Source organism: Caloenas nicobarica, chromosome 18 (genome assembly GCF_036013445.1).
Source record: "Caloenas nicobarica isolate bCalNic1 chromosome 18, bCalNic1.hap1, whole genome shotgun sequence".
In the NCBI taxonomy this organism is placed as follows: Eukaryota; Metazoa; Chordata; class Aves; order Columbiformes; family Columbidae; genus Caloenas; species Caloenas nicobarica.
Window position 1 is genome coordinate 12,168,710 of NC_088262.1, and position 26,082 is coordinate 12,194,791.

The following is a 26,082-nucleotide window of genomic DNA, read 5'->3' on the forward strand; positions in this document are numbered from 1 at the left end:
CCAAGACAAGCAAATGTAGTGCTAAGGTTGCAAAACCAGCCCTCACTTTTTGCCCCTCCGTGGACAGGCTTTTGCTCAGCAGGACACACACTATTTCTGTGGCATTATGCCCATAATGGAGCTGAATTAACAGGGCAGGAGCCTTCCCCCAAGGGAAAGCCCCCTCCCCCGCCATATAGCTTTTTACTTTCAGTGAATCAACATCTTCCAGCAGAGAAAGATCCTGCTGGCAAGTTTCCAAGGAGCTCAGATGCACCCGCTGTTAATTCAAGTTGCAATTTTTAATTTGCTGCTGGTACTCCTGGCATCTTGCTGGTTTTGCTGACACCCAGAGCGCAGCCTTAGATCCGGATATCTTGTCCATGAGGGCACAGCCACAGCCACCTGGTAATTCAGCCATAATTCGGTTTTTCTTTGAGCCACTTCCATGAGCCAGCACAATGGCACAAAGCCACGGCTCTGCCTGGCATGGCTCCGGCAGATTGCTCAAATAAATCAAGACTGCCTCAGAGCGTGGCATCCTCCAGGGAAAGCCCCAGCACCTGTGAGATAGCCAAGAAAACCACTGACCCAGCAGAAGCGGTCAGAGCTGCCAGGAGCTCTGCTGACCGCGGCAAGAAGCAGCTGGGCTCATGTGATGCCTCGAAACAACTTGTCCTGCCTCGGCTGGAGGTTCATGTCACCCGAGAGAGCCCGGCCGTGCGGGGCAGGATCGGTGAGAGCAGCGGAGCTCAGCTCCACCGGGTGTATCGCCCGACGAGGAGATCGCCGCTTCCCGTGCCAGCGTAACCGCAAATACAAACAGCCCATGAGACACAGGCTCTTTCCTTCCTCTTGCTTCTAGCGAGGGAGGAGGAAATTGCGGCGGCTCGCTGCCTTACTCTGTGCTGAATGGAGCAGGCACGGAGCTGCTGCCCCCGAAGCAGCTGGGGAAAAGCCACCGTGAACAGGCTGGGGAGACAAACAGGGGGCAGGGACAAGGGCAGGATTTGAGGGAAGTATCTTACAAATATAATTTAGACCTGAGGTCTTCTGACCCATTTTTGGGTCTTCTACAGTAACTGTGAGGTCAAGCACAAGTATGTGGCCAGGTGTATTTCAATAACATCGCTATAAGCAGAATGGGTATGGCAAGAGGAAATGGCTTCAAATTGCACCAGGGAAGGTTCAGATTGGATATTAGGAAACATTTCTTCACAAAAAGGGTTGTTGGGCATTGGAACAGGCTGCCCAGGGCAGTGCTGGAGTCACCATCCCTGGAGGGGTTGGACAGACGGACATGAGGTTCTCAGGGACATGGGGCAGTGCCAGGGGTGGGGAACGGTTGGACTCGATGATCTTGAAGGTCTTTTCCAACCTAAATGATTCCACGGCAAGGCACTGGGATTACCCTGGGATTAAGCCAAACAGTGCTGGGAGGCAGCAGACTGCCAGGGTCTGAGCTCCTAAATCAAAGCAGCATTAACTAAAGACACACCAAAACAGCTACGTCCTTGCTAAAACTAGTCTCAAGCACAAAATGCAGTTCGGAAATCCTGAGCACCATAAACAAAGGCCACGTGGCGAAGCAAAGTGTCCAGCAGTGCCAGGACAGGAGATCCAGACCTGGGTGGGGATTCCCTTCCCTCTCCACAGTCCAGGTCATGAGCATCCACCTTCCAACCACTGGGACCAGAGTTAGTCCCTGCAGTCACGTCCCCTGTATCCAGACTATAAAGGTTATTTGGGCATGGAGGGTGATGCTCCTAACGTGCACAGGTCAGGAACAAAAGCCCCAGGTGACATTAAGAGCAGAAAAGAGTCACCCACCTCCAAGTGTTCTCTCCGCCCCTCTGCAGACGTCCCGGGACACAGCAGAGTGCTGTGGTGGCACCCGGGGACTTTTATGAGCTGCAGAGCAGCACTTGGTTTATTCCCAGGCCAGAGAGAGGTTGCAGCCAGGGAGAACACCACTCCAGAAAGTTTTATTTGCAGTGACTCCACCTGAGTGCACCCGAGCACATGCTGGTTTCCTGTGATGGCAAGTTGTACCACCACACCGGGTCAGGCCACAAATCACAGGGACAACTCAGCAGCAGCGTTTTATAGAGAGTCAGAGCAGCACAGAGCACAAAGTCCAAACTAGGTTCGTTCCACTGTGCCAGGTATGCTCAAAACCAGCAGCACCAGAGCACACTGGGCACCCTCCCTGTCCCAGGGTGGACGAGGGTGGGATGCGCATCAAGGAAGGACGCACAGAAAGCTTGAACCAGGCCTTCTCCTGGACTTTGCACTTGCTCTTTAATTCCCCCCCAGAAAACCCACCTTTCTCATGAGGAGATGCAAGGGAAGCCCTGGATCTGTGTGGAGCACACAGCTTAGGGATGCCCTGGGATGTCCTCTAAGGCAAGTGGAGGGATGCTCCTGTCACCACTGCCCGCAGGAGCTGGACTCTCCATTACCCTCTCTCTGTTGAGTTGTGCAAGCACTGGGAAGTCCTGTGTTGGTGGGGAAACGCTTCACCTCACTCACCTAAACCCACAGCAAGGTGGGGTTTGCAGAGCTCAGGCAGGTGCCTCTCGGCTGAGGGAAGAGGGAAGCAAAAATCACACAAACTGCGCAGTGGCTTAAAGGAGAGCGGCCCGTGCGGGAGCTGCAGGGTGAGCTCCGGCTCTGGAGGTGTTGAGATCAGCTTTTAAAGATGCACCTTGTGCAGGCAGCACAAACCGGAACTTCACCTTCCAGCTCTTAAATCCTATGAATTTGCCATGAGAGGCACTGGAGAACTCCCAGCAGGGCAGCAGGAAGCCCCACAGTGAAAAAACCTGCTTATATCCACCCTGCCCTCATGCTCATCCAGCTGGTTTTGCACCACTAAAACAGCAATCCAGTGCTGTTTGTTTTTTCTTTATACATGGAGAATGAGTCAGATTTATCCACCAGCAGCCCAGAGAACATCGTGGCCCTGGCTGTGGGATGCTGCGGCTGTGACACATGGAGCCGCAGCAGAAGCAGGACTAAGCTATGCTTATCCCAGCACCCTACACAAGACACTTAGGCTGAGCCCAACATGACACAGACCCTGAGAAAAACCTCCTTTTGGGAGAGCAAAACCCACAGCAAAGGCTCCGAGCAGGGACCCAGCGCGGGGCAGGGGCTGCAGTGAGACCCCGGCAGTGAGAGGGACCCGGGCGCAGCACTCGCTCTCGCTTTGATCGCTATCGGCGTCGCCGAAGATGCCGGCAGCGTGCCGGGAGCGGGCGGCAGCGGCCCTGTGGGCGGCCTCGGAAGGATGAGGCTTCGCGATTTCTTTTCTGAGAAGTGCTCCGAGACACCCTCCTCCCAGCGCAGCTCCTTCCTGACCTCGGTGGTTGACATTTCCCCTCCACCGCTCTTCATAGGGGGCAACTGCCAAGTCGGAACAAAAAAAAAAAAAAAAAAAAAAAGAAATAAAGCAGAAATACCGCATGCCCAAGCTGCCTTCGCCCACGGCGCTCGGGCTGGGCATCAGCTCCCAGTGCTGTCAGAAGCAACATGGTTGGAGGGGTGAAAAGCAGAAGTCTGTGTTTCCTCCCTCCCCCAATTTCCACTATGTCCTCACCAGAAGAAGGTGAGTTTCTCCAGGGGGCTGCCCAGAGGAAGGGCCAAGTCACATAAGTTGGTAAGCAGGGGGTTGGAGGTGCCCAAAACACAGGGGACAGCACAAGTCCTGCAGTCACAGCATCCCTTTGGGATGCATCCCACATCACAGAGGAGCCTGACCTACAGCTCCAATTTCCAACCTGCAGCTCCCACCTCTAACTGGCAGCTCAGAGTCCCCTGAGCAGGGCCCAGCAGGATTTCCCTGGGCCAGAGCTACCCCAACACTTCCACCCAGCCCGGGAAGTCATTTCAGCATGACACACCACCCCAAGCCTGGAGAAATCACTTCCAAGTTAACATTTGCAAGGTTGAGTAATCAGCACACCTTAATTCTACACTTAGAGCTGGATGCATTTCAGATGCTGCATTTTGCTACTTGGTGATTAAGTTGGAGCATCCCCACACCAGACTCCTGTTCATTCTCCATGCAGGTATTTAGATGACCACAAATGAGCAGGGTTAAGCTTCCCCCTGTTAGAGCTGAGCAGACTGAACTGCCAGGGCACCATGCAAGCCATATCATCAAATGTTCCTCTCCTCCTCATCGGTGACCTCCATCCATCCTCCCTCACCAATATCCTTCATCCTCTCTGGCTCACATGCAGCCCCATAGCAGAGACACAACAGCACCTTCCCATCCGCAGGATTTTGGGGCACTGGGCTGCCCCCACAGCATCTCCCCATCCACCCCGACCCGCTCACACCTCCGGCATTCCCGGCACCGCCTGCAGCCAGACCCAAGCACTCTCTTTCACCAAAATCTCCTCATTTCACTGCTCACTGGCAAGAAACAAAGTGTTTTTCTTCCTTTTGCACACTTTGATCTGACTGTCATCTCTCTCCAGCAACATGAAGGCAAACCCTCTGAAGAGGTTCTCCACGAGGAAAAGGAGGGTGTCTTCCCTAGCACTGTTCTAACAGGGTTTTCTAGGAGTCAGGGACAATTTATTTCAATTTGTTCCTCCAACGAATGCTTCAGTTCAGGAAAGATTTTCTGTTTAGACCCCAGAGATGACCCTGAGCTCATCCAGGGTATAAATCTGTGCTGGCCAAAGCACTCACACTTCTCTGCTGACTGCACAGACCTCAGCTACTCAGTCACTTACGCAGAAGGGAAACAACACATTGGAAGCAATTACTCACCTACTCCGAAGCAACCTCCTGTAAAATTATCACACAAAAATAAAGCATTCAATAATTTTAAAATGAACAAAATTCTATCAAGGTCTCAGCCCAAAAACCTGCAACATGGTGCATGTTATTATGGTGTGTGGAAATGGTACAAAGGAAGGGAAAGCAGATAACTTGGGAAATATAAGTGCTATAAGAAGATAAAAACAAGAAAGGAGAAGGCTACTGCACAGTTAAGAACAAGATGGAGGGATTCATTGACTATACGAGGAACAGAGTCCTGCCATAAATAACAGCCTGGATCTGACACACGTCAGCAATAATTAAACTGTTGCTTTTAACATGGGGTAGGCAGAAGAACGTGAGAACATTTCTGCTCTGTTTTTGAAAAGAAATAGGATACACTATTAAGGGGCATAGACATATCTGTGCATTAAGCTCTGTTTTCCTGAAATCGTATCAATTACGAAATACTTCCTACCCAACTGCAAGGGGGTAGGATGTGAAACAGCAGCTTTTCAAAGCAAACATGTTAAAATCAGCAGGACTGGACAGCCCACATGGAAAAGCACCAAAAGCACTGGCCAAGCAGCACTGCCCAGGGGTGTCCCCAGGAGGTACCCAGGGATGTCCCCGAGCGGTACCCGGCACAGCAGAGCCGTTATCACATTCACCAACCGCTGCGGAAACAGGGTTTGCTGGTCACGCTGAAGATTTTTGGCAACGGCACAAACGCTTTTAATGAAAGGGAACTTTCTGATGTGTAAAATGGCTAAGATTCTCCCAGGAACGCCAGGTTATTCTGCCAAAACCCACATGAAGAGGACTGAAAGGCAGCAGGCAGAGAGATATGGGAAAATCATTACAAATGAGGAATCACTGGGCAGCACGGCTGCTTCCAGCAGAGCCCACCGCCGCCCCACCCCGCCCTGTACAGCCTTGTCTTTGCTAATGAGCTGGAAAAATTATTGTTTTTTTAAAGGCTACCCTAACACAAACACCAGTGCTGAGGGGCTAGGATTAGAGAAAGGGCAGAGTTTGTGAGTGACACACAAATTGATTAATTATAATTACAGGAAGAGGTGAGTTACGCGGCGCACAATGAGTTGCTCGGGAGATGGGCTCCTCTGGACACACACTGTAATGGTGCCAGACACAAGGTGGCACTTTCGGGAACCAGGAATGTAGGTCACACTTCAGGGCCTGTTTCCCAGAACGCAGGGAATCCAAAAGGACCCAGGAGTCCTGGTCATAACTGCACAAACCAAGACCCAGGGCGATGCTACAGCACATGGATCTGGCATTGCTCCAGTCGGTGCGAGGAAACAGGCACAGCCAAAGAGATTTCTCCAATATTTGGCAGCAGGTAGGACACCCTTTGCATCTCTTTCCTGACTTATAGGTAAACAGAAAAGCAGAGGGGGTTGAAAGAACTGCACAGGCAAATGGAAATCCGAATTTGACAGCCTCACAAATCAATTTCTTTCATCCACAAGAGGATTTGGGAACAATTTAATTGCAGCCTACAAGTGCGAGTATGAAGAAGAGAGGTCAAAACGATCTTCAAAAATAACTTCTAGTCATTGCTGCTCTGCCCTCACCACCCATCATCTCATATCCCTTCGCAGCCCTCTTACCACAGCTCACATCTTTATAGCCAACATGGTATCTGGTCTAGATTTAAATAAAGTCGATAGCATTATCTCCACACTTGCTTCTGACAATGCCGCAGAGGTTACGCCCACAGGTTTTGAGGACTATATGCATTTAAGCAAGGCAAGGCTGGCTGATTACACAAAGGAGCCGTTCCTCGCGGTGAATGAAGACTCCTTTCTGGCAAGTGGACATAGACAACTGGCAAAACGCACGACTTCCCTCTGCTGACCTAACGTGACTTATTCAGTGCCTTGGTACATCTTCCTACTGCAACAAGAGGCTCAGGAAGACCACCTAGCTTGGATCCACCTCTAACTTTGAACTTTGGAAGGGAGAAAAGGCCCCCAAGCCTCAAGTAGCACCAGCAGCTCACTCTTACCCAGGTGTCCAGGTAGGTCAGTAGATCATACCAAGACAGAAGAACAAGTTCATGCTTAACAGGTCACCTACCAGCCCATCTGCTGGAGACAGCATCTCTGCTAAGCCCGTGTAGACATCGTTCCAGGGCGTGGTAGATCCTGTCCTCTGTGCATGTGGTGTGCTGCATCTTAATTCATCTCCTAAAGAGAAAGAAGGACAAAAGTTAGTGCACTTTAGTTAAGCTCAAGGAAGAGCACACTGCAACACTTCTACTGTAGTGCAGACAAGATGCTCCTTTGTGAAGCATCACCCTGTTACTGCCTCCTGTCACCCACTCCAATGCCAAAGCCAACGATACGCCCCAATGTGCTGGCTGTCATCTTCCCCTCTGCTCCCTCAATCCCTCCCAACTTTGGCAAAGAAAAGGAGATGCACACATCCACAACCCCATCACGAGAGGCTGTGGGGCCAAGGAATCCTCTCCCTGACCTGCCGCAGGCATATTTGCCTTTCACAGCTTCCGTCTGCGGGACTGATCAAGTCTCGCTCACGTGTTTGTGGCAAGGAGGTATCTTGGGTTAGCCTCCACCAAAGATAATGCTGCAAGAGATTACAGCTGCAGCACCTTGCAATTGACCTGGATGGGAACCATGGAACAGCACAGGATGGAAGGGACCTTAAAAAGGTCATCTGGTCCAACACAGGAAAACTGACAGCAGAGCCCAAGCTCCTACTCCTTGTGTTAGGCACAGATTGTCCTTGACAGCTCTAGAGTCCACTGGTGATGGTCACAAACGCACTCCCAAGTGCCAACTTCATACTAGCCAGGAAAGCTGCCGGTACTGTCACCTCACTGTCACACCAGCCAACGGGAAGAAAAGGTTCACGTGCCCTTGTGGCAATGCAGGAAAATACGGAGGGGAGCTCAGCCCCAACATCCGAGAACATTGTGAAACTGTGGATTGCGTGCCTGGCTGCAAGCTTTTCACAACGCAGCTCTGGGCATCTTCATCTCTGCTCCATGGCTCAGGGTGCAAATCTAAACCTCGGGCTGGCAGAGACTGTGCTGGGGGAGGAAGGTTTTATCCCACTCAATTTATATGCATCTGTCTGGCACACCATGAAAATAAACGCAACTTGCCCAGAAGGTTTACTGCTCAGATCTGCCCTGACCATGGGCAACCCAAGAAGTGCCTGGGCAGAGATTCCCATCTCCCGTGGGGTGACAGACCTGGTGTCCAGAGGGACCCTAGGCAGGGACCTCTCCTCTCCCAACACACAGAGAAGGGTTCATCCCAAAGCCTCTTTGCCTCTTGGTTAGAGGCAACGCAAATGCACAAAAATAACACAGGAAGAAGAAATCAAACCTGCCAATACTACGAAAAACACTGGCCAAGGAGGCATTTGCTTTCATCCTGCACAGCACATTCCTATACCTATGCCACACGCTCGTGCAGTTCCCAACACTAATCCAAAATGCTCAATTCTTTGTTTATTTGGTCAACATTTGATGCTCAGTATTCAACAGTGGCTGCGGCCATCCCAGCTCCCACCCGGTCCCCCCTGCTTCGTGGACTCAGCTTGGCCACCTCCACCCACGCTTAATTCCTAGTAATTCCCCCAAAAAGGTTCAGTACAGCTGCGCCCGGCTGCTGGAGCTCCCCGAGAGCCAAGGGAGCAGCCAGGCCAGCTCCAGCCCCACCGCTCGGTCCTTCCTAAGCTGGAGAGAAGCCACCAATGGTTCCAAGGAGATGAAAGCAAATGCACAACAAGGAACCACTGACCTGCCAAATTCAAGCTCTCTCCCTTACCTCAAAGAGGCTCATGGGCTCTGGCCTCTTCTGCGCTGCTGCCACAGCCTGTTATTATGGTCTTCACCAAAAGTTTTATCCATCCACCGTGCGTGCACAAGGAACGCCCGAGAAGCGCTCTGCCACGGCACCAAGGACTGAATGAGCGGGGAATCTGCACATCAGCACCTTAGTCATGACTTGTGGCAAGAGGAAAGCGGTAACTAAGAGCACGGCGTGACTCATAAGCACCCTTTACAACACCCAGCTCACAAAAATACATCTCCGCACACGTCAGCGCGTTTGAGAGCACAGCTTGGTCCTCGGAGGGGAACACGCTCCTCACTGCACTCCAGCCCAGCCATCCCTTCCCAAAGCCTCTCACATCCCAGCACAGAACACGCAGGGAATTTAAGGACAAAATACGGCAAAGACATTAACATAACTTTCAAACCACAAAACACAAACTTTTCTTCTTGGTTTTTTGTTTGTTTTCCTGGTGTGTGACAGACCACACATGAATCTAAACGTCCTCTCCCAAGGCAGTGCTTATGGAAGCACCTTTCATGGGAGAAAACTCGGTTTGCCCACCACAACCGAGCAGAAACTTTTCAACCTCTTCTGCTGTTTATTCCCCAAACACTCCCTTCCCTCCCACCCACACTGCGCAAAATGACAAGGCAGGGACAGTTCTGGAGCACGTCATCAGACTTTCCCGGGAGCTCTGTTAAGCATCTCAAGAGCACTAGAAAAAACAAGTGCTGAGGTCAAGGTTTTTCAGTGATGCTTTGCAATGGTTTATGAGAGTGTTTGGCAACTCTGTGGGAAAAATATCTGTCCCTTCATCATCTCCCAGTAACAGAGCTGCTAAAACAGAGCTGCTTTGGCAAAATGGCAAGGTGCAAGGTATTGGGAGCGGGTGGAAGGGATGGCGCAGTCGCCATGCAGTGAACTGCCTGCGGTCACATTTCACAAGACACCCAGAGCAAACGCTACAAGCGGTCACAGCCCGGCAGCCTTCGGGGACACCTTCGTCACCGAGGCTGGCTGCTGCTCTGTGCATTTCCAAGCAGAGCAATGTGTTGCAAAAGATGTGGGTTTCCCTGCCTTCTCCCCAGGTGTCAATAGTGCTTTCAAGAAAGCACAACCACCACCCAAGGGAAGAAAGGAGGGTTTTGATGGACCAATTGAGACAAAACCACAAGGAGGATAACAAGAGACCTTCCGACATTGGCTTGTCACAGATCTCCTGACAGCAGCTCTGCAGGCAATGCAACATGGTGCCCACACATCTGTTCAGCCCTAGAGATATTGCTCCTAGGAGGCTGGAACAGAGAGGACACCACAGCAGTTGTGAGGAACATCGTCAGGCAACGACTGAATATCACCCTTGGACAAGGCATTGACTGAATCTCTTCAGAGAGCACACTGCATATGGAAAAGTGTGGCCAGATCGACTGCCACTCCTGCTCTGCATAGTCGTAGCAAGAGCTGAGCAAAGCAAGTAGAAGGGCTTTATCCCACCACATCTCACCCATACATCGTACTCCAGCCCTACAAAATCAAGCTGTGGGACTTCAAACCCTGAATGTTCTCTAAGGTGAAATTGGTTTCCCTTCTCCAGTAACTTTGCACTTTAAAAGCACTGTGTGAACCACACAGTTGCCATTTAAGAGGTAAAGAAGCCAACATTTGGAAAGGGTAAGCAATTTTCCTGCTGGGAACAGAAGGCACATCTCCAGCTCTCCAAGCACGTTCCTTACCCTCCATGTCATCCTTGTGCGACTTGCAGTATCAGCACAGCCAGAAAGGACTGGACTTCTAGCAAGAAGACAGCTACAGTCTCACATAGATGGAGTCCATATCGCCTCACATGGCTCTGGTCCATACACAGAGCTGACCGACCAACATAAACATCTACCTTTGCACATCCCAAGAAACACCTTCCTCTCTGTCTCTCCCATGCAGGACGGCACATCTGCAGATCGCTCAGACGGAGGTGGCAAGAGGAACCAACAGAGACCGAGAGGGGAACCGGGAACCACGACCAAGGCACGGGGCGGGGGGGCAGTCAGATCGCAAACAGCTCCAGGACCAGGCAGGCAGAAAGCAAGGATTGCTGCCGTTAACAGTGCGTCATGCCGGTAACGTCATGGCCCTCCCAGCGACAGCGGTGACAACATTTAAACCCTCCGGTTTTAAGAATCTCATGTTCTGAGGGAAACCAATTTGCCTCAAGGTTTTGCCCTGCTTTTTGTCAAATGGCCAACAATTAGCCACGTCATGGGCATGGGACCAACCCCTCAAAGGCCTGATTGCCCAAAAGGCACCTGATAATTTTCTAACAACAAAAAAATAATTATTAAAATGAGTGAGAAAAGGCATAGCACACAAAAGCTCAGTTTGGAAAGTATCTTAGGAGTGTGAAATTGTCACAGCACCTTGCATGGATGCAAGATGTCTAGAGAATTTCCATCTGAGATTGCTTAGTTAGAAGTCTTCGGTCATCTCTGTTTGTCACAGTTAAAAAGGCAGACAGATAGATTACAATGTTCCGGTTAACTAATATCAAACAGGTAAATATTTGTCCCTTGGTGAAAAGTGGGAATTTGCTGATCGTTGTTTTTAGATTTTCACTTGTTGCCCTCCTTTGAGGCACAAGATTTGCAAAAAACCCAAAGTTTTCGAAGAGTATGAAAACAAACCCACCATTAACCAAAAAAAAAAAAAAAAAAAAATTCCTGCTGGGCTGTGAAGCCTGAGGCCACAAGAATCCCTCAGGGTGCCACAGCTCCATGACAGAGACTTTCCACTCAGCTGGGACAGACTGTGGTTCCCCACTTGCATTGATCACATTGGGGCCTTTCCCTTTCATGGCTTTTCTCCTGCTCGGTATCCCAGTGAGGGCGAACACCTCAACTCCTTCCTGCCCAGGACGACGCTGCCCCGGGAGCAGAAGGTCCCTCTGCACACAGCAGCCAAGCCGAGGAGATGACCAAGGCCACTCACAGTTCCCACACGGTGGGGACAGGGCACATGAGAAGCCAAACTGGGGGTCACACGGGCTTTTCTGCAGGGAGAAGCACTGTTCTTGTATTAAGGTCCACACGAGTCCTGTCTCGAACATCCAAAGGACTTCTCTGATCTCCCGCAGTGGTGGAGTCCAGGACACCCACCACTAGAACACCTCAAAGGTCAAGTCCAAAGTTCCCAAATAAAGGGAATTAGACTACCCCCTCCTGGGACACCAACCACCTCCGATCCAACCAGCAGGGCAAATCCCTGCTCACCCACCGCAGACGGCTCCATCATGACGTCCCAGGGATGCACCGCCCCAGCAGCGTCCTGCTCTGCTCTAATCCACCCCTGGCAAGAGAGGAAACCCAGGCGGCCATGTAATAAGCTTAGATTTCCCCTTCCATGATAGCAAATCCCAGCAGCATGTCCTCGAGACACCCATGGGTGGGAAAGGACCTGGCTGAAAGCCCTCTACCTTCTCAGAGAGGTCCTCATACTAGGGAAGCAAGACACCGCTCCACCAGCACCGGAGGAAGCCCCCACGTACCTTGATGGCAGGATAATGCGCTTTCCTGTCCCGATTGTTCTGAAGCTGCCAGCTGAGCATCCCGGGCAGGAAACAGAAGAAAAACAAGGCCTTTGGTTCATGGGATCAGGTCATAAACATGCTGCCCAGGGCTGCTGGGCAATCACAATGGATGGAGGGACACGGATTGCCTTGCAGAGATAGTAACGCATGAGTTTGTGCGAGGAGGTGGCTCAGTGCTTGGCTCGCTGCTGCAGTAGGGCTTAGGGCAAGAAGTCTGATGAGGCTAAATTAAAAAGGAGCTTCATCTTTTGCTGCGATAGAAGAAAAAACACTTGACTGGAAATTAAAACAAATGGATTGTAACCACCGCTCTTCTCAGGGTAAGATCCTCATACAAGCACCCCAGCAAGATCATCATCTCTCTTGAGCTACAGCTCAACTTTCTGAACTCTCCATTTCATCCTCAAAATGGGCAGCAGGTAACAGGCAGCACAGGAGCTTTGGAAGGCACATCCCCATTGCAGTGGAGGAGGTGGATATGCAGCTGTGCCCATGTGCTACCTGCTCCTCCAATGAAAGTGTCTGCTATTCTTAGATTACGGAAGAAATCTTAGTTTTTAACTATCCTTAACTTGCAGGATTTTACTGCCTCCTCTACACCCCATACAGGAGCCAAAGATAGAAACTCAGAGCTGGAAGAGGCAGCAGCTGGAGGAAGTCTTTGTAGAAATCGGGGCAACAAGGGGTGGAACTTGCAATTTTTAAGATTCAAACTTCAGCCTTTGTGTGTTTACTACTCAAGTAAGTGCTCTGCAAAGAGCAGGGAGATGAAGGCGATAAGATGTTCGTTCAAACCACACAAAGGCAGCGTATCAAAAGATCCAGGAGGCAACTGGTTTGACAAACATCCTTTCAGGGTGCTCGCGAAGGAGCATGTACCATCCAAACACCCTGGTACCATGCGATGGCCTTACAAGGCCTTGGGTTCCTGTCCCGCTGAGCAAGGATGAAAGTTGCTCTTACCCCCAGGAGGAAAAGCACACTAAGCCATGGCAGGGACCATAGAATCATATAACAGTTTGTGTTGGAGGGCCCTCCCCAGCTCCCCCAGTGCCCCCCTGCCATGAGCAGGGACATCTGCACCAGCTCAGGTTGCTCAGAGCCCCGTCCAGCCTGGCCTGGGATGTCTCCAGGGATGGTTCAGCCACCACCTCTCTGGCCAACCTGGGCCAGGCTCTCACCACCCTCAGGGGCAACAATTTCTTCCTCATGTCCAGCCTGAATTTCCCTCCTTTAGTTTAAAACCATCACCCCTTGTCCTATCACCACAGGCCCTGCTCCAAAGTCTGTCCCCATCTTTCTTATCGGCCCCTTTTAAGTCCGGAAAGGCCGCACTAAGGTCTCCCCAGAGCTTCTCTCCTCCAGCTGAACCCCCCAGCTCTCTCAGCCTGTCCTCCCAGCAGAGCTGTTCCAGCCTCGGGTCATTTCTGGGGCTCCTCTGGCCCCTCTCCAGCAGGTCCATGTGTGTCCTGTGCTGAGGACCCAGAGCTGGCCCAGCACTGCAGGGGGGCTCCATGAGTGACCCTTACTCCTTGAACTACAAACCTCACCTCCGGGGAGTCTCCACTCCCCAGACCAACATACGAACAGGCAGCAGAGAAGCAACATAGAGAACCTTTTCCAAAACCCAGCCAGCAAAACCCAGACCAAGCCCTTACAGAATCCTTGTCATGGAAGAACTGCACAAAACCAACCATCAATAAGGCCATGGAGAGTAAACGCAAGATAAATCCACTTAGGTGTCAGCACCCACATCTCTGCAAATCCACCCAGACACCTACTCACCCACATAAGCCATGTCGGCTTGTCAAGATCATCACCACTACTGCTGCCAGATAGCGGTACAGGCTCAAGAACAAGGGACAGGACTGAAAAATTTGTCATTAGGTCTGATTTCTTGAGAAGTCAGTCATAGTAGTGTCTGGGCACTCCGTGGGACTGCCCACTTTCTCATCTATAAAGCGAGGAGCCAATTTACTTGGAACAGGACAGATTGTAAACATGAACCACAGCGAGGTCCTCATGATGCTATCTGCTGTACTTACACATAGCAAAACACAACCAAGCAGCAAACAAAAACAGGAAAAAAGACCTTATACCCTCTCTTATCTTCCTCCTTTCTTTGGGGTGAGGAAGGAGGAAAGGAAGAGGACACCAGAAATTCGGTATTTTCTTCCAGGACGTAAAGGAGAATCTGAAGCAAAAAGCTGTAATTTAATGCTGTCTGCACAAGTCCAGCTCCATCACCTTGTACCATCTAGTTTGATAGTGGGCACAGGAGAAGTGTAAAGGCATGTGGACATCTCACCCCTGCTCTGCTCCAGGGCGGGACATGAAGACCTCGGTGATGGGTTTCTGCACAAGGCACATCCAGAGCAGGATTTAGGGGGTAAACAAATCACAGTGAAGGAGAGGATCACCCAGCATGGGGCTGGAAGGGCAGGCTGACAGGTGAACTGGGGCCAATGTGAATAATTGCTGCCATCAGGGCAGAAACAGCTCCAAGGAGCAGTGCAGACCCGGAGGTTTGGTGTGAGGATCCACAATGGAGCTGTACAGGAAGCAATACATGCCAAGGAAAAGCCATCCTGACAGAAACATACTGAGTGGCACACTCATGATAAAAACATTGAGACCAAGGTGGTTTTTCAGAAGACCGAAACCACCAAAAGGTCAGCTGGGCGTTGGTTTGAAGAAGCAACACAGAAAAGCATTTGGGCTCCTGGACAGAGTGTCTGGGGGGCTTCAGCAATCACATCGATATGCAAAACTGCAGCCAGGAACGAACTGCCCAGCTCATCACTGGCCAACTGCACATTCCAGGTGTCCTGCTACAGCAGCGCGTCTCTGCTGGGAAGGATGGGACTGTCCACTGGGAGATCGCACCAGCAACTGCTGCAACCTATTTCAACTGCTCTGCAAAGAAGATTTTCACAGCAATTAGCCCCCTGCTCTGGGACAGCTGGAGAAGCACACATAAGAAGTCTTAATGTAATAGATAAGCAACAAACCATTATATGCACAGAAAACCTTAAAATTGCTGTGGGATTTGCACATAATGCAGGATTCTGAGCAAACTGCAGTATTTGGAAGTGAAACGGGAAAGAAAGGTTTAAACAGTGATTTCGTCTTAAAGCAGAAGATAAAACTCACAGCACAAGAAGAAAACCTGGTTCTGGAATAACAACAGCATCTGTGCCTACAGGATAACTGTGCTAAGGGGTATTACTTCCCTGTGGTGCAGGTCATCCCTGCATGCTAACAGTAGGAAATGAAGATCTGATTTATCAGTGGCAGAGAGGTAGCAGCCTGGCAGCTCCCTCGAAATAAAGATCTTCAGTGCACAGCAACACTACAGGACTCGAGTCCTCCTCGAGCAGCACGGCAATGTTGTTGTCTTGCCAAACTGCAAAGCCTCGCTTACACCAAAAAAAAGTGAGAACTGGAACGCTTACTAAGAGGCAGAGATCGCTCCTTGTTCTCACTGTGCCTGAGAACCCGGCTGAACGAGAGACTCCCACCACAGAGCAGGGAAACCACCTAAAGTGCAAAAGCAGTTTCAGAGTCCTTTTAATATCAAACAGCACCTACAGAAGGTAACAAAAAAGGGGCAAAGCAGCACCCAGATTTCATCTCCAGGTTTGGCTGCCTGCTCCCCTCCGGGGCCAGCCAGGCAGACTCCATCGGACACAGCAGTGCAGGCTGGGGGGCTCAGCCCAGCCCGAGAAACCGAAACGCGAGATGTGATTCATCTCACCAAACTGCCGACAGCTAAATTCAGCCACCTCTTTGTGAACTGCTTACCTGGGGCTGTGCTGAGGGGTCTCTAAGATGGTCACTTGTGTCCCTGCCAGAACATGCGTGTCCATCGCCGCTAAAGGCAAAGTGATGAAGCTCCAAAGCTCCAACGCGGTCACTCAGCTGGTGGCTGAGCAGAGCTGGACTGGGTGAGCCCAGCCATAGACTTAGATCATGAAACACTTCTTTGCAGAAAGAAGTGGCCTCAAGTTGCACCAGGGAGGGTTCAGAGTGGACATTAGGAAGCATTTCTTCACAAAAAGGGTTGTGAACCAGTGGAACAGGCTGCCCAGGGCAGCGGTGGAGTTGCCATCCCTGGAGGGGTTTAAAAGGTGTACAGATGAGGCTCTTAAGGACATGGGTTAGTGCTACAGTTAGGTTGGACTCAGTGATCTTAAGGGTCTCTTCCAACCAAAATGATTCTGTGATTCTAAGTCCAAATTAATGTACAATGCACATTCATGAAAGAAAATGGCTCTGTGGGAAGGCACAGTGGTGGCCATCATGTAGTCCACAGCCAGGGCACGGAGAACATCCCTGAGCAGCAGAGGGCAAGACAGTTTGAAATTTAAGTCTCACCTAACAGCCGCAGGTCTGTACGGTCACTGCTGCTGCCGCTTCGTTGGTCAGGATGCTGACCATGGACACAGCACACCAGCATGCAGCAGAAAACGTCTGCGGTCCGAGCGGAAAGCTCTGCAGCTTAGAGAAGAGCTTAAAAACATACTGCAAACAAAGGATTGTCCAAGCTGGGGGCAAGAAAAAAACCCAAACATCCAGGAGAGGCAGAAATAAGGGAAACTGCTGTCACTTTCCTGTGATAAACAGCCTCTGATCATCAATTTTGTGTCTAGTACTTTGCCTGCAACAGCAAACCCACCAAGAAAGCATCTAAGGTGACACACAACAGCTAAAATCTGTAGATAGGGAGCACAGTGCACCCCAGGGCCATGCCAGGGGAGCTAGAAATTACAAATCCAGACAGGGACTCTCCCGAACGCAGGGCAGGATTGACTTTCTGTTGCTCAGTGTGACTTTCCCAGCCCGGCCCCACAGGCCACGCTGATGCTCTGCTCTCAGGGAAGGACGAACGCGCTGCAGGGGGATGCAGAGAGCTGCGAGGCCAGAGCACAGCCTGGGGGAGGGCGAGAGAGGGGAACAGAACAACCACCAACCTCCCCACACACACGTGCGACGTGGGAGCCGGCAGCGCTCAGCATCACGTAGCCCCAGGCAACACCACCGAAAAAAAAAAAAAAAAAGAAATAAAATACAACACCCGGTGCATAGAAAGCGGGATGGGACTGCGTGGTCGCGGGCAGCGGGTTTCCCGGGGCGCAGCTCTGCACGGGTGCCCCAGCTCTGCCACGCAAACAACACCCTGCAGAGCCGCATGAGGAGACGCTTCTGCGGCGGCTGGGGAGAAATATTTTGAACCTCCGGTGAAGTAGGGCAAGTTGATTTGGGGCTGTAGATCCCACAGTACCAGCGCTTTTTGGTGGTAATCACAAGTGGTTTATCGCCCTCTGATACAGCTCTGCTCTGTTCAGCCAAACTAAGTACTCCCGGCTCAGGGAATCAGAAGAGAAAGCCAACAGGAAGCTGAGAAATGCCTAAGACATGCCAGCTCCACACAAACACTTTCATTCAAGCCCTTCATGCTGCTGTAAATGGGAATTATTTAATGGGCTTTCCCAAATTCCATCCCCAAGATTACCTGCATTAGCAGCCAGAGCTTAAGGCTAAGGCTTATAAGAGGAAGACGCTGTGAACTCCAAAAAAATAAAACCAAGAGGAGCAAAGAAGCATCAACTCCAAATTGCAACTGCTTTTTGTTTTGGAGGCTCAGAGACATAGGCTCCACAGAAAGAAAGAAAAAAAAAAAAAAAAAATCACAAGCAGCGTCCCAATACTGCTCACCTTAGCTGTCTTTCGCTCTGGGATCTGCTATCCTTGAGCTGCAAACCGCCCAGATGTGTTTTACAGCATCAGGAGCAGGACTGGCAGCACAAACCCGTATGTGCTCTAGGCATCGGGTACCGGCTGTCGAGGATGCAGCTTTGCCATGTCCCACCTGTGGGTCAGACCGTGGGGTGGCCTCAGGACCAGCCCCGATGGTAACGGAGATGCTGCTTTAGGGTCAAGTTTTCAGAAGGGCATGCAATGAAAGCACCAAATTAGATCACAGTAGGAGCAAAACCAGGGCTGCAAGAAACGTAGCAAAAAGAACAAAATAATCGGAGAAACTGTTTCAAGGCAAGCAGATTCCTTAGTGAATCGAACTGGATTTCAGCAAAATGCATCGGCTCGTAGAGTATGCAAGGCGAGCAGTGGAGAGAGGGGGGGACTCGAGGATTCAGAACGAAACCTTTCAACTCATCATTTTGAAACACTGTTTGCACTCATCTGACTGTGATTCAAAAAGTAAAAATCAAGCCAGAAAGGAAAAAAAAAGAAACTTCTCATTTCTGATCAAATGAGAGACATTTTCCTTCACTCACCAGTGTTTAGGTTCACACTGCAATTAGCCCCCACCAAGCCAGCTCTCCCTGGGACAAGCATCGCACCAGTTTTCAATGGCACTGGCTGGGAACACCAGTACCAAGGCTGGTACCTGCCCCCAAGGGTGCTCTGTGCTGGTTCACCCACCTCCAGCATCCCCAAGGCAGCTGTATCCCCAGCACTGACTGCGCTCCTGCTCCTCCACAGCTCCCCGGCCATCGCTGCTCGGTTTTTCCCCCACTATGGAAACACTTGTGGCTTCTTTGGTGCTGGGACACAGCACTAACCCCCTGGCATGGGCAGGAGAAACGTATTGCCCACATCAGAGCAGTGAACTTAGGGCATCCCAGCTGAGCATGCTCGGAGGAGGAGAGCCGGCTGCTCAGCTCACACCCTAAGTTTTTTTTATGAATGAAAAAACTTTTCAATCGTTTCCCAGCTGGTTTCCCTGCTGGGAAGAGCTGACCAGGAGAAACGGGCTCCCCAACGCCTGCTGCGGACTCGCCAGATGGTTGTGAGCAGGAAGGAGCTCAGCTCAGTGCCAGCAGCACCGCAGTATTGTTTATCTGCTCGTTCCTGTTTTTAGTTTTGTCTCTGTTTTCTTTCTTTGTTCTAAAATTGTGTTGCAATGGCGATACCTGGTCTGAACGACACAGGGATTGCTTTGAAGTCCAAATCAGCCCAACGCTTCATGCTCTTGAATTTTCTTATCTAAGAAAAACCCAGAGACCCCAGGCCCAAAGCAAACTACGATCAGATTAACCCCCACGCCCTTTGTTTTTAGCTGAATTGGAGCAGAGATTACCAGCACTTGGAGCCCCGGTATGAAGGCACACCCCTTGCACGTCCAACCCTCCTAAATCTGGGGATGTCAGCACGGACACGTTTGCTGGGATGAAGCAGAGCAGCCACGGGCTCTCCATACTGGAAGACCAGTTCAAGTGACGATGCGATTTGTCACCAGCATCTGTCTGGGAGTAGGGAGCCAATCAGCAAACCGTCATCCAAGTGCGTCCTTGTGGCAAAACGTAACTCCAGGGGCATCGCTGGAGCTGACAGGTCTGCTGGTGATGGGCACCCAAATCCTGCTGATGGGCACCCAAATCCTCTTGCGGTCCACCTGCAAGGGTTTCCTCCAAGTGTCAAGCATGAAGCAGATGTGAATGGGCTTCATCAGGAGGATGCTGCTAGCAAAGACCTCCTGGTCATGTCCCTCACGAGCTCCTCACCAGGACCCTTCGCCTCTGACCAAGACCAAGGGACAAACAGCGGTCAAAGAGGTAGCCTGTGGGAAAGGGATTTGATGCTCCTTGATTTTAGGTCCCAGAAGACCAGCAAAAGCCCTTTAGCTCCCCGAGACAGCAGCACCCCTGAGGGACACGGGGACACTGATGCCACAGGCTCCCCCTGCGTTCCCATCGCAGTGCTGACACCCTTGAGCAGAACCAGCCGCACCCCCCCCAGGGGGCCGGAGAAGAGCTCGGATTCCGTTTTGGGCAGGCTGGGTGTGGGTCTGAGGCCGACGGCACCCTGCGACGGCCCTCAGGTACTGAAAGCCCAAGCCCTCGCAGTCCCAAGCCACAGGCACAGATGGGAGTGAGTTACACTCCAGCTGCAGCCCACAAAACACAACTCCTGCTGCTTGCCGAGGAGGGGCTGGGCTACGACAAGTTGTATTTTTAGCAAACCAGGACTGAGCCCCAAAAAAACCCACAGCAGCCCCATCGTACTCCCCTCCATGCACTCCCTGCCTGGCTCTGAATACTCTGAGCTTAGTTTCAAGGCTGCGGGTCCCTCACTTCCATCCTGTACCCTCACAGTATGGGTGCCAGCCTCAAACTTCTCCATTCCCATATTTTTCCTCCATTTCCAACCTCATGCCCAGCATTTCCCACAGTCCTGCTGGCCACAGGCACCTCCTGGAGCAGCCTCAGATCAGGGCGATGCATTAGAGCCCTGCGAGGGGCAAGGGTTTGGGCAGAGCCCAATGGACACAACCCACTTTATTAAGAGAGTCACAGAACAAGCAAACAGCCCCAATGCTGGCAGAGCTTTTAGAGTTAAAAAAAAATTTACAGTTTCCAGGCTGTGCCTGATAAACCACCATGTCACAGCCCTAAGGCTGAAACACTTGATTCCCAAAGCCCAGATTAGCACCAGCTTCCCCCACGAGTCACAATCTTTGGGAATTATTCACCCCCCTATTCCCTCAGCACCAGAACTGGACATTATTTAATGCCTTTATCCTCGAATCACCCCTTCGAGGAAGAAAAACACACTACTATCCATGCAGTGATGGGGAAACAAGGCTGATGGAGAAAGACAAAGTGACTTTGTCCAGGTCACCCAGGAAGACTGTGGCAGGACAAGCATCACACCTGAATTTACCTGGTCACTCAGGGACTGCTCCTTATTCCTGAGAAGTGCCTAGATCAGTCTTTTTTGAAAAATTTCTTTAAAAAAAAATTTAAAAAAGAAACAGCACAGATTCAGCAAAGGGAAGCCACTCTGCTCTGCATGCACACAGCTCTGGGAGGCTCGGAGCAGATCTCTGGGCTTCCCATCCCAGTGCTCATGGGCTGGCAGCAACATATTCCCTTTCTCTCTTACCTCCAGGGAGACCTCGAGTTGTTTCTTTGCTTTTAACTTCAAAAATAACTGTGAGGTGATTTTGACAGACAGAGTTCGAGCTCATGTCCCACATCTGCCAGCTCCCAGCTCACCCCCGGGAGGGATCAAAAGACACAGAACTGATCGGGTAACCTTCCTGGGACACCCACCTCCCTCGGGAACATGCTCCGCTCTCCAAATTAACTGGAGAGACGTAAAGACCTGGCTAATTAGCTGGCCTGACCCTTCTGCCTTCAGCAGAAAGACCAATTAGCAGGCAATTTGCCTTTACCAGCGGTGGGTTCTTGCTAAATAAACAATTGCTACTTTTCTGAGAGGGCAGCTCTCAAGTGGGTTAAGTGCAAATTGCTTTTGGTCACAGCTTTCTGACATTGTGCAACTATTTCTGCTCTCCTCCTCCAGCTCTTTGCCTACAAAACTCCTTCCAGTAACTACAGCAGCTCTTCGTCTCTAAACACTGCGATCATTTTTACAAGCACGAGTGCTGCCAGCCCCAAATCACCATTGGGTTTTCATCTTTGTATCAGCCAAGGCACAAGCCAGCCCAATTTGAAATGAGTTTGCAGAAAGGGTAACGAGATGAGACATCTAATAAGGAGATATAGCATCCGTGGGTGGTTTTGCGGGCAGTCACTGACAGATCCCCTGGAGCTGCAGGGGCAAAGTGGCTCCCGGAGCTGAGGGATGTGACAGCAAAGCCCTTTCCCCAGGCAGCCTGCTTGGGTCCGGCTGCTGAACCTGGCACCAACTCTGGCTTTTAAAAATTGCCAAACACCCTCCTCCCTTCAGAGGTTTTAAACAGCTGTCTCCCATTGGACATGGCATAATACAAGTTAGAGATAGTCACTTTAGGAAGCCTGTGCTAAAAGCCTTGACCTCCTCTCCATGAGCACGGGCTTTGCAGCACTTCATCCCACTGCTCCCAGCCAGGGATGGGGATGCAGTGACCAGGGAAGGAGGACCAGACCCCCTCCTGTCCAGTGACAGCAGCTGATGGGGCAGACCCTGCGCTGGGCATGGGCTGGAGCAGCCACGGGTCTGCACGGAGCCTCCACCACTGCGGGCTGTGCCCAGGACAGGATCACCCTCCCGAGATCATAGAATCACATTTGGGTTGGAAGAGACCCTCAAGATCGAGTCCAACCATTAACCCACCCCTGGCACTGCCCCATGTTCCCGAGAACCTCATCTATGTGTCTGTCCAACCCCTCCAGGGATGGTGACTCCAGCACTGCCCTGGGCAGCCTGTTCCAATGCCCCACAGCCCTTTGGGGAAGAAATTGTTCCCCAGATCCAGCCTCAACCTCCCCTGGCGCAACTTGAGGCCGTTTCCTCTGGTCCTGGCGCTTGTTCCTGGGGAGCAGAGCCCGACCCCCCCTGGCTCCAAGCACCTTTCGGGCAGTTCAGAGATCAGAAGATCTCCCCTCAGCTCCTGTTCTCCAGAAAATGCCATTTCACACCATACAGCACTCCCTTCCACACCTGCTGCTCCAAACGTACCTGACTCCCATCTTCTCCTGTATATCCCCTTTACAAGGAAAGTCTCTGCAATCTCAAGGAACAGGAGACCCAAGCAGAACCACCCCCTGTAGACTTGCAGGACTGGAGGAGGACAAGCCAGCAAGACATATCTATCAGGCTTTTGCCCCTATCCAGTCATGGGCAAGTCATTAATTTTAATTTTAGATGTTTGCACCAATAAAGTGCCCTATACAAAAGGAGCTTAAATACTGCCCAGTTTAGCACTGCTGTTCTTTGGAGTGACCCTTTCCCTTGTCCCCAACGCAGGCTGAGCAACCCCCAGTTTGGTGTCTCCAAGATGCCTGTTTGCAAACAGGATTACAGCCGCAGCAGCACATCAACGTCACGAGCACCCACCAGCCCCCACAGGGTGCCCCGGCACCCTGGCACTGAGTTCCCTGCTTGCAATAGATGACAAGACCCCCCAACGCTCACCTTGCACACAGACCTCAAGCCAAGAAAAGGCCAGCGTTGTCTGGTGGTTACAGGGGGAACTGAAAGTCCGCAATAGAAACCAAGAGCTCTGGTGCCATGGCATGGCGAGCAACCTCTCTGTGCCTCAGTTTCCTCCTCCAAAAGCAAAGAGAGAGGTTCCTGCTGCACCATGCTCCGTCAGGCAAATAAAGCATCATTTTCTTTCAACTTGTTATTTTTATTTCCTAATGTAGCCTTCACAATCCCATTTATAGCCGTGGCAGGTAAGGCTGGCAGAGCAGGACACATCAGAAAGTATATTTATAATACATTAAAACATACTAATATTTCATAGAGGTTATTTCTAACCCACAAGAACCACTTGCCTTAACCGAGATATCCTGCCACAGGCTCCTCGAGAGCACAGTACCCAGATACCCATCCTCAAAGTTTTTGAGCAGTAAAACAACGACAGGCAATCAGAACTGCTCAGGCAGCAGCAAATTGCAGAAATAAAGCTATGCAAGAGAAAACCACATTTTTCCTCAACAGCAGTACCTGCAGGGGAGTCATGGATTTGACCGCTAATACCAGAACTTCCTTAGAGCTCTATTTTTTTTAAAAACCAAAATTCCTAAGAAACAAAATACAGAACTGCCTTGTCCAGACTATTGCGACAGCAGCAACCACTCAGCTCAGTTAATCTAATTAATGAGCCAGGAAAAGTGTCATTCCTTTGCTAACTACTTCGCCTAGGGTTGCCAAATAGACAGATAAAGGATTTAGCTGGGGCCCATGCCAGCCAAAGGAGCTGGGAACCTGGCAAGAGAGCGCAGCAGATTAGAGAGGGCTGAAAAGGAAAAGGGAGGCGGAAGTAAAAAAAAACCTCAAAATAGATTAGCATTTTCAAAATGCAAGCATGTAAATCAGCTTACGTTGTAGATAATGCCACCCTTGTGAGCGTCTGGCCACGGGTCTGATCGCAGCACTGCAAGGCAGCGCACGAGAAGTCTCCGCTGAGCAAAGTTTTATTTGGGCTCAGGAATCTCATGCCACCAACTCCCTCACAAACACGGCCGTTTTGTTTTTACCAGCTTTGTAAATTCTCACAGGAAGCCAATTAGGGGAAACCTGGGAACAGAAGAAGATTCGTAATTGCAATTAAGGCTTCAAAGTACTTCTCCAAAGCGTGCCTGTTAAAATTAGAGCTGGGGAAGAAAAAAAAAAAAATCAACTTTGAAACTTGGAGCTTTCAGATACCCCCCAGGCTGCAGGAGCTTCTCAGTCCCATAACAAGGCGTCACCCAGCAGACAGGAGCTCAGCCCACGGGGATGGGAGCAGCACGCGCCCCGGGCTGTCACCTCCCTGTCACCAGGGGCGCTCCGAGGCTGGCAGGAGGCACACAGGGTGCCTGCGGTTACCTCCTGCCTTCTGGTTTAGGGAAGAAAGTTCAGTCCTGTATACATGAAACTCTTCCCTCCTGAACATTTTGGTGTCAAACAAAGCCTTTGCTTCATCTATTTGACGTTCTCAACTCCCAGGATCACTCCTAAACCACTGCAGTATCCCTGGCAAGGACAGAATGGCCTTGCAGACTAGGCTGCCTGCTGGGATATGAAAGATTCGGGTTTAAGTCTACTGTCAAAGTGACAAAACATTTATCATTTAGTGCTACAGACCATGATCCTTCATCCCATCACAAATGAAGACATCTTCTTAGAAGTTCAGCAGTTTCAGCCGTGAACTGGATACTAAGAACTGTGTCTAAATATCCAAATAATTGCGTTTGCATCGTGGCAGAGCTGCTCTGCCTGTTTGCGATCAAACCTGCACCACAGCAGCTCAATAACCCAACACAAACACGGCTGCAGCTACACAGAGAGCTGGGAAATCCGGCCCTGCAAACACACCGACAGCAACACTCACGTGGACTTCACTGTCACGACGGGATGGAGGTGGTTCTTCTGGTTTTGCTTTGACTTTCAAAGGCAGAAGTCCCCCGTTCGAGGAGAAATATCACTGGGGAGATGCTCTCCATGCTCGAGTTTCCCCCACCCTCTCAGGCAGAAAGCTGCAGCCGTTTGTCTTGGCTTGAGATTCACAACCCAACCAAGCAAGTGACAGGAGCTGAACCACAGCTTCTCATATTAGCAACCCCGAGGCAGGCAAAACCTGGAAACACTCTATGATCTGCCCAAATTGAACGTGTTTTAGCCCACGCTCTGGTCTTGGCCACTTCAGCTTGGACCAGAGCAGAACAGCCCTACCGGTAGAAGTTCAGTCCTCCAGCAGCAGCTGATCTAGATCAGGGCTTTTGCATATTGGAAGATGTCAATGATACAAGAGTGGGCAGACACTTCTAACCAGGGCTACAAACTTCTTACATCTGGGGTGTGTGTGTATATATTCCATAATCTTCTGTCTGTCTACCTATCTTCCGTAATCTTATATCTAGTTCTTGTCTTGCTGAAAAGCTCAAGTAGGGGAAGCACAATGTACAGGAATAACACATCTGCACTAGGACATCTTGCAGCCCAGCACTGTCAGTTATAGATTGTCCCACTTCACATCCTTCATGGGCAGAAATGGTGGTGGCAGCCTGTGCTATGGCCACAAAGACGTTCCTGTGTGCCCTTGGCAGGAAAAAAGGTGGAGAAGAGCTGAGAGGAGAAAAAGTAACTCACCCAAGGTGTCAGGGCAAAGCCCTGGTAGATCTCGGAAGAGACCGCAAAGGTCCTGCACGAGCTGTAGCGTCGGACTCACAACCGCTCCGCTCTGCCTGTTCTCACTGCCAACACACACAGACACTTCCCTCGTGACGGCACCTCCTCTCTAGACAACACTCCCAACAACAGCTTTTCTTCCAGCCCCTCCCAACCTCACCATCTCTCTAAATAGACTGAGAAACATCATGCTCCAGCAGGCAGCAGAGTCGAGGTAAGAGATGCGATGGCTCTTTGGTGGGGACACAGACTCTTCCTTCCACCAGACCCACCAAAGCTCCCGGAGCTACAGCAACGCTTGTGCCCAGCGCAGGCTGGAGGAGGAAA

At 50.9% G+C, this 26,082-nt stretch overlaps 1 protein-coding gene across 2 annotated transcripts in view; it reads right to left on the reverse strand.

Annotated features, from left to right (window-relative positions):
* The window catches only part of PIK3R5 (phosphoinositide-3-kinase regulatory subunit 5), a 63,546-nt gene that overhangs the window by 22,522 nt on the left and 14,942 nt on the right, over positions 1 to 26,082 (reverse strand). For both annotated transcript variants that reach the window (XM_065647827.1, XM_065647826.1), the window contains exon 2: positions 6,859 to 6,968. In XM_065647827.1, the coding sequence (XP_065503899.1) occupies positions 6,859 to 6,955 (97 nt within the window). In that variant the 5' untranslated portion in view covers positions 6,956 to 6,968. The remainder of the gene's footprint in view (positions 1 to 6,858; positions 6,969 to 26,082) is intronic.